At 38.1% G+C, this 12,963-nt stretch overlaps 1 protein-coding gene across 10 annotated transcripts in view; it reads right to left on the reverse strand.

Moving 5' to 3' along the window:
- The window catches only part of LOC111872496 (protein retinal degeneration B), a 159,934-nt gene that overhangs the window by 40,832 nt on the left and 106,139 nt on the right, over window positions 1-12,963 (reverse strand). For 8 of the 10 annotated variants that reach the window (XR_002844233.2, XM_023866470.2, XM_033754731.1 and 5 more), the window contains 7 exons: window positions 12,199-12,416; window positions 6,267-6,293; window positions 4,237-4,341; window positions 3,576-3,755; window positions 3,160-3,322; window positions 2,339-2,554; window positions 1,427-1,687 (listed from right to left, as the gene is read on the reverse strand). Coding sequence is in view for 9 of the 10 variants with exons in the window: in XM_023866470.2 (XP_023722238.1) it covers window positions 1,427-1,687; window positions 2,339-2,554; window positions 3,160-3,322; window positions 3,576-3,755; window positions 4,237-4,341; window positions 6,267-6,293; window positions 12,199-12,416 (1,170 nt within the window). In the remaining variant the exon portion in view is untranslated. The remainder of the gene's footprint in view (window positions 1-1,426; window positions 1,688-2,338; window positions 2,555-3,159; window positions 3,323-3,575; window positions 3,756-4,236; window positions 4,342-6,266; window positions 6,294-12,198; window positions 12,417-12,963) is intronic. The other 2 variants (XM_023866474.2, XM_023866476.2) reach the window with 1 other exon arrangement.

Here is a 12,963-nt window from a genome sequence, read left to right on the forward strand (position 1 = left end):
CGCACCAGGACAATGGATAAAGTCCAAAAACCCAACATATCAGTGCGTTATACTCCATCGTCAGAATCCTATAGTAAGCCTCTTTGTATTTCCGAGTATAATATGTTCATGAAGGGAGCTGATAGGGCCGACCAGTACTTGGAAGCCTCTTTGTATTTCCGAGTATAATATGTTCATGAAGGGAGCTGATAGGGCCGACCAGTACTTGGCCTATTATTCCCTTCCTAGTAAAACAGTAAAATGGACGAAGAAAGTTGCACTGTGGCTTATAAATTGTGCACTTTTCAATTCATTTTCGGTTTTCAAAAAGGTGAACAGAAATTCTACTTTGAAATACAAAGCATTTCTGTTGAACTTGGCAAAAGCTTGGGCTACTGACCTCACGGTGGCGGCAGTACCTGCGTCAGACACAGATGTAGTGCAGCCGGGGCCATCTGTTCGCACCCGCCGGAGGCCTCATGTGGACCCCCCTGGATGACTCTCGGGTGATATGCGGAAACATACCCTCGTGAGAATTGTGAAGAGTGAACATTGCAAGAAGAAGTACCCTTCTAGGCAGTGCCATGTGTGCGCAGTCCACAAGAAGAAGAGTAGGACTGCGTACATCTGCAACTTCTGCGTGATGCCTCTTCACAAAGGGGAATGTTTCCACAGATATCACATGCGCAAGCACTTCTAGGAGCTCTGGTAAGTGTTATCCAAAAATTTTAGTTCATAAAATTAATTAGGAGACTTTATATTAATTTTTAAAGTGAACAGTGCACAAGTTAGGGTGCTAGGCTTAAAAACCCCGGTCCCCAGGGTGATTTAAATATTTAAACAACTGGTCCGCAATGTGTTAACGCAGGTCAAGTAGAACAAAAAGCCACCTATTGCTATGTAGAATCTCTTACAAGAAATGAATAAGAGCAATGTAAACAGGTGAAGATCATGGAAAATACTGTACACAACATGAAGGGGCATGAGGACATTCGAAGAACATATATAAGAAGCAACATGTAGCAAAAAATCTCAAGTTCCCAGTATATAGTATAAAAAACAGGAAGAGTTAAACTAATGCATAAAGCTGTTTTTAACAGAATTTTGCAAAAATTGTCACTTTTGCAAGGAAAGAAAAGAATGCAGTGCTCTTAAGTCCAAAACATTTCTACAATTTTCACCAGTACACATATTTTATAGTCAATATATGGGGGTATAACTGGGGCACCCTGTCACTCGGGGACATAGATATAGAGCCCTGATCCTCTGGGTTGGGCGTTGGATACAAATCTGATGATTTTGCTTTGAAAAAATTATTGCTGTGAAATCCAGAAATCCAAAGAATTGAAAACCAGATGAGTCTGGTAGAATCTTCTCAGGAATACCTTGGCCACTGGTGGTGGCAGTGGTGGTGGTGATATGTTACAGAACATAAAGGGAAACTCACCTTGTTGAAGAAGATCTTCTCCGGGGTGGTGGTGCTGCAAGATGTTTGTTGGGATACAGTCCCTCAGTGTTGAACTGTACACCCTCAGCTCCTTGACTTCCATCTGTCAACTGGATCTTATGGATGGATTTCACAATGTCCTTCTCATCTGGAGGCAGACCATCTGTATCAAGAATGCTGTTCTCACTGTCATGGCGAGACTGGTACTGAACGGACCGACAAAGAGCATCATAACCTAAGATGGAACCTACACCATCACCTGGAATGAAGAAATTTGTTCCATGTTAAAGAGGTAAAATTAATATTACATGAGAGGTAGGACAGACTGACATGAACTTCTTGTTATGCATCAATTTTTTTTTTATGTAAAGAACTCACAGAATATTCAAAAGAGAGATTAAAGTTTATGCATCCAAATGAACATTATTGGCTCTATTCAGTTCAATGACAGACACTAATTGACAAATTTTTTGTAAAGTTTGGTATGGACATCATACAAACTTCCAATGATATTAACATACAAACTTGCATGGTGTGAGCAACGCTACATTCATTCAACACAATGTCAAGAAATTTTGCATGGTGAAACATCACTGAAATGTATGAACTTGCATTTAGGTATCCTTTTAGGAAATCAGAAAACAGCATCCTAATCACTTTGTGTAATATTTTGGTATGATGGCAACAATAATTATCCAGTATAATCTGATATGCTACAAACACACGTATAGTAGGATTAGTGGTATTAATATCTACAGTGACCAAAATATTCTGTTACTTTTGATGGAAACTTTTATCTTATATTTTTATTTTAAATAATAATTTTGAGTGTATTGTGCTAGAGAGTAATTGTGTTATGATGTAAACAAACATTGTCATATATTATAAGCCTTTTTGACAATTGCTTGATANACAAAACAGACTTGTCCATTGAATCCCTGTCCTTCCTCTGATTTGATGAATTCATGGTAGACTGTGTTAGCTCCACTGATTATCCTGGAGACAGCGTCCTGATACTCAGGTGTTGAGCTGGCAAATATAGGGATGGCCCCAATTGGGATGGAGTCATGTGTCACATGGGGGGTATCTGTACATGATGGAGACACATCAAAGCTGTAGGGGCTGAGGCTGAAACACACGAAACACCATTTCTCTCATATCACACTCCCTACCCAGGCCATATCATGACCTGATAGGGACCAGAAAACATTGGAGAATTCTGTCCATCAAATTTTGATTACTATTGTACACCTAATGGTAATTTGATCTTACATATCACTGATTCCTTGAAGCAGAGCCCTTATTGAGATGATAGTCACTCAGCTACTAATAAAAATTCCCTACCTTTTAGAGAATCTGAAGGTTCATTACTGTGTTAACAAGAGCTGAGACAGACAAATCCAGTCCACTTCTTTCTAAATATTACTAGCATGATCAAATGAAGCAGCACAGGACAGAATATAACAACACACATGAGGGAGATAAGAAATGTAAGCAAAGTATTAGTAAGAAAATCTTAAGGAAAGAAAATGCTTGACAGATTTCGTCAAAGACAGAATTAATAATTCACTTGGCCCAGGGCAGGGTTCTTAACATGGGAATGAACCTTCAGGTTTTATAATATGTGGGGAATTGCTTGAAGAAGTGAGAGAATATCTGTTTCTTAAGAAGACTGCTGCTCCATGGAATTAGTACTATGTAAGACTGAATTCTGATACAGTCATCTTTCTTACCTAGATAGAATCCCTAGACCCTCTGTGCAAATTGATGGGCATGAGACCAATCTGATGGCAATATGGCCAACCATGGAAGGATAATGCTGCCGCATTACAGATTCAAAGGCTCCACGAAATGTTGTAATGTCAGACTTCTTTGCAGTCAAGTCTACATTTGCATCTGCAACAGTGACACAAAGAAGAAATTTATTTTGTGTCAAAGCCATAGTTAGAAATATTAAATAACACTTTATTCTTATAGCAATAAGGGACAATGGTGAGAATAGTCTTATTTAACTATGCCCTGTGGCTTCAATTCATATATTTCGATATGAATATGAAACTTTACTTATATTGATATGTTCATTCATAACAATATAACATTAAGTCATAAAACCATATTTCATAATTTTCTAATTACATCAGTCCCTCACCCAAGACACTACCAGCATGGAGCACAAGTATGAGCACTGTGGTGCTGCATGTTGTGCGATGAAAAGGAGTCATGACTGGGGAGCCAGGACATGACACATCCACACTGTTTCCTCCACCTATCATTCGACTTCTTTCACTTATGACTCGCTGTAAGAATGTCTGCGAGAAGATGCTGTCAGCTGCAATACATCAAACAAACTCAGCAGAAGAAAAAATACACATTACAAGTTAAATACCACATTTTTGAAAGAACTATATGCTATAATTTTAAAGCCAGCATTTAATATGTATAGAATGGCTTGGTGTTATCTTTCTTATGGTAAAGCTAGCTACCTCTTTATCTAACCATTATCACACAAGGTATATATATAGTGGGAATGAAGGTAGAACTCCATGCACTCTCATAACTTGGCACCAATGCCCCCCCCTTCCAGCTAATCCAGCTGTTCCCCAAAGAGAAAGGAACAGTATGCCATCAGACTCATTCTGGACACAGTAATAAAGAGCAGAATTTTCAGCCCTACTGTTACAGTTACTGAATACGTTTCTATGACATTTGTGTTCAGTATGGCAGATAATGTAAAGTTGTCTCCATGCTTCAATAAGACATTACACCATTAGCACTTTGGTTATAACATCACCATATTTACAAGAACTGACCTTGTTTATCTACAACAACACAAGGGGATGTGGCATCCAGGTCTTCTTCAGTCAAAAGATCCAAAGAACTCCATTTTGCCAAAGAAGTTGTGTCTCCAACATCCTCTGTGTGAACAGATAGTTCAGATCTTCAGACATCAATACAACACTATGTGATGTCACATACTTCCAACATTTACTAGAAGTAAACAACTAAAGGATGTGCTGTCAGGTTATACTGTTACCTATAGTGACTGTAAACACATGTTTTGCAAGTGCATTTTGCTTAAGCAATATACAATGCTCTGAAAGGAATTTATTTTTGATTGACCTCATTACTACCAAGAAAAAATTCACTGCAGGACTTCCTAATATTTTTTGACAAAAAAATGGGTCAGCACTACTGACCATATGTTGTTCCCAAAAGGATTAAGCTTCCTTTACAGGAAGAGGGAAGAGGGCTTTTACACAGTGGTCAATTAAAACTTAGAAGACCCTACAGAACTACCTGACAGAATTTTAACACATTCCAAATACAGTCTATACCAGACAATAATATTACTGGCTCCTCCTTCATTTTTGTATCTCAAATGCTGCAGACTGATACTTGCAGTGTGACACAAGCATGAAGATTTTATACATAATGCAAAATGTAAAGGAGATAGGATGGGGTGGTATGGACTGGATTGACCTGGCTCAGGATAAAGACTGGTGGAGGGCTCTTGTAAACATGGTAATGAACTTTTAGGTTCCATAAAATGTTAAGAAATTCTTGAATAGTAGCACAACTGGTGGCTTTCAAGAAGGGCTCAGCTCCATGGAGTCATTCTTAAATGGGCACGCCTCTTGGTTTGTGTTAGAACAAGTTTCAATGTTTACCATTACAGTAAAGGACCTCTGTTACATAACATGAATTTTATATAGCACTGTTTCTTTCCATGGCCCTGGGGTCGACTCAGCCTCTAACAGAAATGAGTACCAGGAATTAATTAAATAATTTTCCTGGGGAGTAAAGCGCGGTCAGCACATAAGGCTCACAACCTTACCGCCATCTGTCAGCCGATTGTCTAGACAATGCGGGACCCTCAACGTCTCACAATCCTATGGGCCTGCACAGCCTGTTAAAGGGTCAGTTTTATTTTTTTACTTTACTTTTACTGTTTCTTTCCTTCATCGGGATGTATGTGGAATACCTGCAGCACAGTGCTTTACCAGACCATCTCCAGCTTTTAGTGCTGCAGAGACTATGCATTCAAATTGAATCTCTTCTGTTATTTGCAAATGATACAGGGCTACTTGGAACAGATTTTGAATTACACACAAAAAATATTTTAGGCTGATATTAAATCTGCCATTAGAAAGATGTATCCATATAACTCATAAAAATTACTCATGGAGGTGTAGAACTAAATTTATGAACTGTTTTGGAGGTTTTGGAAGAAAAGGGAACAGCAAATGTTACTTTTCTTACCACAAAAAAGGGGGGACAGCACTACTTTAAACTCCAAAGAATAGAAGATATATGTCATGAAAATAATATTATGACTATCATCCTACCAGGTATTAGGCCATGTGACCTACTATTTTCATGCCACCTCTTTAGGGTTTTTCCAAAATGCCAAAATGAAATGTAATTTTAAGTGATGTATATTCATATTTCTCAAGCAGGGAAAACCTAAAATAAAAATAGAAAATATTTTAAGCTGTCCATTGTTGGCAATCTTTACCTTCTTCATCTATTAAGACAAGTTATAACATACCCATATTCCTCAAATTTTTACAGAAAGTATAATTAATTATTTCAAATTATTGCCAATAACATGTACACATTTTCTGTTCCTTTTACAGTTAAACCAACCTCACTATAATAGCATATGACAGCTCACATAACTGATACCTACCCTTTATGACAGGGATTATGAACACTGCTGACATGCACAGAACAGAATGGAGGCACAGAGTTGCCAACAACATGAACACATTTGCTGTTCCTTTTACAGTTAACACCCTCACTATAAAAGCTTATGACAGCTCACATAACTGATACCTACCCTTGATGACAGGGATTATGAACCCCGCTGTCACGCACAGAACAGAAGGAAGGCACAGAGTGAAGAGTGAAGACCACAAAAGAATATAAATAAAGAGAAAAGAAGAAAAACAAGAATCAGCTACTGAAAGGAACATACACATATATCATGCACTACAAGAAGAAAGTGTGACCTTGTTACCACAGCAACTAGGCATTATGTCAGTAGAAGCAGTGTTTAAAGTTACTACTTGCCCACATTTTCTGATGAAATTGTGGTGGGAGGGTTATCAAGGCACAGAAACAAGCCAGATTCACAATACAGTGAAGGAACACAGAACTGGGCCTGTTTCTGCATGACTAATCTCATGGCATCAGACACATTCAATAGCATTCCAGAAATATGGTAATTTACAACTTATGTCATTTAAACAAACACAGTGGAAATATGCATGTTTCACAAATCCAGTTCTCACATACTTTTATTTGTCACTTCGTATCATTTTGTTCTTGTAATTATACAAATGCCTACTACAAGAGAGAGGTCCAACATCTTGCTTAATGACTGCCTCATTAATTGACCAACACAGACAAATGTTTCTTTCAGTTCTTTAAACACTGTCCTATAAAAAATGCACTCTACTTTCTAACTTGTCCACATCAGAATTATGAAATGGAATTTAAAATTTAATACAATATGATGCATTGATTATTTACGTGGTGCAATCCAAAAGTTCCCAAAACATATTAATAAAAACTATTACATCTTACCTGGATCTTATTCTGCACCATCACCTTCAAAGTAGTCCCCTTGGGAGCGCATACACCGATCCCAGCATTTCTGCCACTTTTGAAATGCATCCTGGAGTCTTTCTTTGTTAGGATGTTTAGTACTGTCTGCGTTTCCATTTGAATTTCTTCGAATGTATCAAATCTTCGCCCCTTCAACTTGATTTTCATCTTGGGGAAGAGAAAGAAGTCGCATGGAGCTAAGTCTGGTGAGTACGGTGGGTGGGGAACAGCTGCCATCTTGTTTTTAGCCAAAAATCCCTGCACAATGTAAGCTGTATGTGGTTGTGCGTTGTCATGGCGGAGTACCCATTCACTTCACGTCACTTCTCTGGACGTTTTCTCCTCATGTCCTCCCTCAAACACCTTAGAACATCGCGACAGATCTCTTTATTGACTCTCTGACCAGGAGGGACGAACTTCAAAAGAAAGTCTGGATCATCTTGAAGCTGTTGTTGAAGTTCCCTGCAGACTTCCAAGTGATGCTGCTTCTGTTCATCTTGCAGCAGTTGTGGCACACACTTCAATGCAATCCTCCTCATGTTCAGTTCCTCTGACAAAATTTGTTGACATGTACCATAACTTAGTCTCAAGGCGTTACAGAGGTCTTGGATGGTCAGTCTATGATTTTGCAGAATCAGATCCCTAACTTTCACGACATTTTCTGGGGTGGTGCCAGTTGATGGTTGTCCCACACAATCATCATCATCAGTCGATGTTGGGCAATTTTTGAAATGCTTATACCAGTTGTAAGTTTGTGTCTGGCCTAAACTGTTGTCACCAAAAGCTTGCTTCAACATTTGGGGTGTTTCTGCAGAGGTTTTCCCAAGTTTAAAAAGAAACTTTATACGGACACTCTGCTCTCTCAGGTTAGCAATCGCAAAACTGCAAACTCACAGAAACACAACAATGGAAATACGTTCACCAACAATAAACCCAACAACTCTACTAGACGCTGCTTGCCACGCTGATTCAAGAAGGGCGTGTGAGAAGACAGTGGTATTTCGATGTACTCTTAACCATTCGCGTGCAAAATTCAAAATTTTGGGAACTTTTGGATTGCATCACATACATGTCTGCATTGAATTTCCCATAAATTTCATTTTATGATTCTGACTATGTGCATATGTTTTTTGTTCTTTTACAATAATATATAGAAATTTGTGAAACAAAATATGATGCACCTGACAATATACAAAACAGTTATTCAAATATACTGCATCAACCACAATTCATTAGTTTAACTATGTATTACTCGATTAACTGGAAAATATCTGCAAAGCAAATCAACATACATCAATAATCACATCTATTGCAAAGACAAATCAAATGGAGAGACATTCTAACATAACATTTCTGCACAGAAATACATTCAAATGGATCATTAACCAAAACATCCACATGTGGGATGTTCAGCAGAATATCGTAAACTTAAAATAAAAAAGAATGATGGAACCTGTCTCAACTGAAACATGACAAACATCTCCACAGTTCAATAATGTAATTTAATTATGAACCTCATTTCTATTTATTGTGTTGTTCCCAAAATACCCAATATTTAAACATTTTAAAATTATTAATTGTATATAGTGTGATGTGTTGCGCAATGGAGGACACCCCCTCCCTCCCCAGCAGTGATGTGGCAGCTCTGGCCACGGAGACGTAGCAGGTGAGTCAGTGCTCTGCCCCCCCCCCGCACTATGACGCGGCACCGCTTCCTACTGTGACGAGGCACGCAACGCCGCTGTTGACATGGGCAACAGGCAACAGCAACCGGAATAAAAGCCGGCTGAGCGGCAAGCGAGACTTAAAGTGTAACAGAGGCCGAAGACAGTTCTCAAGGCAGCAGTTACGAGTTACGATTTAGCCAGCAGTGAGTCAGTTGACCAGTCAATAGCTGTCTATCTTTCGTCGGAGTATTTGTGGTACTGCCAATGGCAGTAATTGTCAGATTGTAAATTGTGTGATTGTAAGGGCGGGTGGAATAAATTCACTATATCCAATACAGTGTGAAGTTATTTGTCGCGTTATACACCCAACATGTGACAATATATATATATACAGGTTATTATATTATGATTTTATGCCTGACTTCGTTTTTTTTTATTTTGTTCATAACTTATTAATCAAAACAATGCTCTTTTTGTGCAGTGTTAAGGCAAATTGTAAGAGTTGATGGTCTGCGTTTTGCACTCAAGTTACCAATGAACATGAGATATGAAAGGTGACTGATAACCCGGTACTTGACCATATTTTGATAGTCTCTTATACTGATATCATCTACAGCACATGTGCTAACAGCAAAATCATATGGATGCCAATGACTGTGACTTCTTTCAGTGTGCCTCCCCTTCTTTCCTTTCAACCCTGACTGACCATGTTGGGTTTTCTGCATACAGGCACTGGTAGATCCCTGTGCCAGTACTGTGAGAGTTTAGGAAGCATAAATCTTAGGGTATGAGAGTTATTTCTGAAGACTTGGCACATATGACTGAATTGACAAGATATAAATCTGAGGATTGGCAGTACACTAAGTTGCAAATTAAATGCTTGATTATTAATATTCATTTATAATTAGCCAAAAGCTCAAAATAGCTAAACTCGCAAGTAAAATTATTAGATTTAAGTTTCGTACTGCCCATGCCCCTTTCCTTAGCAGCTTATGCCATCTTTGATGATAATTCTGTTACCTGTGGATCAAATAGGGGGGAGGGGGGCATTAGAAAATATGGTGAGACAGAAAACAGAAGTGGAAGACTCTCATTTTTTCTGTATAATTTTAACAAATAAAGTATATAAATATAACTCATCTCACAGCAGGGCATATATCTATTAAATCAAGTATCAAAATCAATAATAACTAAAAGGCAGAAAACAATCAATATACAAAAGATTTAATGAATTTAAAAAGGCCTGCGCATTCCTTCCCATTTCGAGGTAAAACCCCAGGTTGAGGGAACCCAAGATAACTCACCCTGTTAAGTGACATGGGAACCAACTGTCTGGTTGGGAACAGAAGTTAGACAGAATTTCCAAGTCAACTTCCTGACTGCAGGTCCTTCTATGCAGTACTCATGAGAAGCACAGGCAGGTCAGGTGAAAGGGATGTGGGTAGTACAAAGGCAAGGGTAGGGAGGACACATTCACATGGGGATCGTAGCCCAGATAATAGAAGAGCAGATCAGTTCACAGCCACAGACTTTTTTACACATGACACTTTTTTTCCAAAACTTTCTCTTTATAAGTAAATTATGAAAAGATGTAAATTGTGTGATGGTGTAAATGAAGCGAGTAAATACAGTTCGTGACTGCTGGTCTGTAAATATCTTCTATACCTTCTTCATTTCGTTTCCATCTCAACACAACAACTATTGGAACGTCATTCACACCTCACTGGGTATATGAATTTACTGGTCATAATAGTATGAAATGAACTACATGTTTCAGTGCATTGGTCTTAATAGTACGACAATGCGCTACATGTTCTGGCCCTGTCATACTATTACGACCAATAAACTCATTATACAGAGTGAGATGTGGATGATATTTTGATAGTAGTTGTGTTGAGACAGAAACCAAAGGAAGAGTTCTATAGGATAATGTAACAGGATGCATTTCTAGAAGATTAAATATCTTCTCTTTCTACTTTTTCTCCAAAATATCCTAACATTCTCATATGGTTCTTTGGCAATCTAGAAAATACATGATCTAATTCCTCATAAAACTGTCCTTTGAGAAATCATTCTCGTCCTCAGTCTGGGCATATGCATTCAAGACAATAATATCACACCAACTAGATCTCAGCATTATGTGGGTATATAATATCCTTTTACTAACAAACTCTTCCTTCTAAGATGAAGATGTGATTCCCTTAGGTAGTAAACAGTATGTTCCTAAGTGATGATTGATATTCTCATTTCTACAGAAAAATGAATAACTGTGTTCTCGTTCACTGTCGCCCTTCTCCCAACTGATTTCCTGCACTTCCACTAAATCTTACCTACAACTTGACAGTTTCCTTGGTACTGTTTTCAATTAACCTATTTACAGATTCCTTACACTTCAAGTTCTAAACCTCACATCCATTTTCTGCTGCTCAGGTCATTCAAAAGAATCTACTCAAGCCCAAGATCCTGTGCAAAATCTTGTAACAGCAGTATTTTTGCAGTGAAGACTTAATACCTCCTGTCTAACTTCCAAGCAGGAGGGCAGCTATTTATGTGCTGTGCATTACTGCTTATTTACTACTTTCATAAACATCCTCCATGCATTCTCCTGTAACCACAACCCAAGGATGCACCATGCTATTGTGACATGGAGCCCACTTAACATGGGTAATGTTCATACATTTACTTTCATGTGCATTTACTTCTTTCCCAACTTATAGGAGAAACTCTTCAATAGTCTTGTTATTGCTGCTAAGCTGAATATAAATTACAAAGAAATGTCAATGTAAGCATGTGCATACACACCTCATGTCACATGAAACAAAGCACCAAAATGCATGATTTTACACAGCAGCACTGCCATTCCCATAATCAGTATTCAGTACCATATGTTACTGTTGTACTTCCATGCATTAGCATTCAACTCTTTAGAATGAGATGCATTACAGACTGTGTCCACGACAACGGTATGGTGGTCAGATGTCAGATTCTCACTGTGAAGACATGGTTTTAATCCCAGGACAGCCATTTGAGGTTTGTGGTATACAAAATAATGTTTGGCTTGAGTTTTCTCCAAATACATTATTTGTCATGTCAATCATAATTTTAATAACGCTGCAGACCACTTTGTTACAACCTCTGATGTGTGCAACAGGTTTGACCATCCAACTGATTATCACAATCTTGGGCCTCAACTAGGATTTTGTATCTGGCCCAACAGTTATTTGGTGTCAAATTTGTCATCTTAGAGGACAATTCTGGAAAGCTCATAAATTTAAGTTACTTCTATTTTACAAACACATTAATATTCCACACATACTGGAATATCCTGTACTGAAAGCCAGATATTCTACTGAACAGTTTCATCTCCTATTAATATTCCATTACAAATTTCTTAAACTGTTCAAAAACTAATATTGCAAGTATACAAATTACTCATATCACCACAGAAAATGAACAAGCAGCAAAACTGTTGTGAATATTGTTAAGTATACATACCTTGACAATCAAAGAACTCATCATCACTACCAGAGTCTGAATCTCGAACAATGCTTTCCATTCTCCAGTTTGCCATCTGGAGGTCAAAGCTTTTGGTTGAGGTGGAACTTGGAGAGTGAAGACCTGCCTTGGAATTGCTGTGAGAGCGTAGCTTCCTGCGGCTCTCAAAATCCTGGACTGACATACCAACTACCCCACACCCTTCATCATCAGGATGCCTGTAAAACATTTCACTGATAAAAGACTATGTGCTGCAGTAAATATATAGCATGTACAGTGTGATTCACTTGCAGGAGGCCTTAAATTAATTATTATAAATCATGCAATAATTCACCAATTAAAACAAAACTTCCATGAGTAGATATCTTGGTAGATGTGCTCTGAGTGACTCATCCTGCATTACAGAACTATGGTCACAGGTCAGCAGTAATACAGGTGTTCTTATATCAGTAACTACTGAAAGACTATATTCTTCAACTAGATTTTCTAAAAATAAACTGTGCTGAAATATTTATGTAAGGGTATATATTCCAGTTGACCAGTGTCTTATTATTTACTGCTGTGGCACTGCACAGTGATCAATTTAGGATTTAAGTGGCTGCCAAGAAACACAACAGTAATGGATTACTGTCAGTATCACTAGACTCTTTAGCATCAAATGGTAGGATAACTGATGAATAATAAATTGGGAAGAATCTGGAAGGAAACAGTAGTGACATAATCGTGGTACTATCCCAGGATATGGTTGAAGGGGCTAAGGAAAAT

This window comes from Cryptotermes secundus, unplaced genomic scaffold, assembly GCF_002891405.2.
Source record: "Cryptotermes secundus unplaced genomic scaffold, Csec_1.0 scaffold537, whole genome shotgun sequence".
In the NCBI taxonomy this organism is placed as follows: domain Eukaryota; kingdom Metazoa; phylum Arthropoda; class Insecta; order Blattodea; family Kalotermitidae; genus Cryptotermes; species Cryptotermes secundus.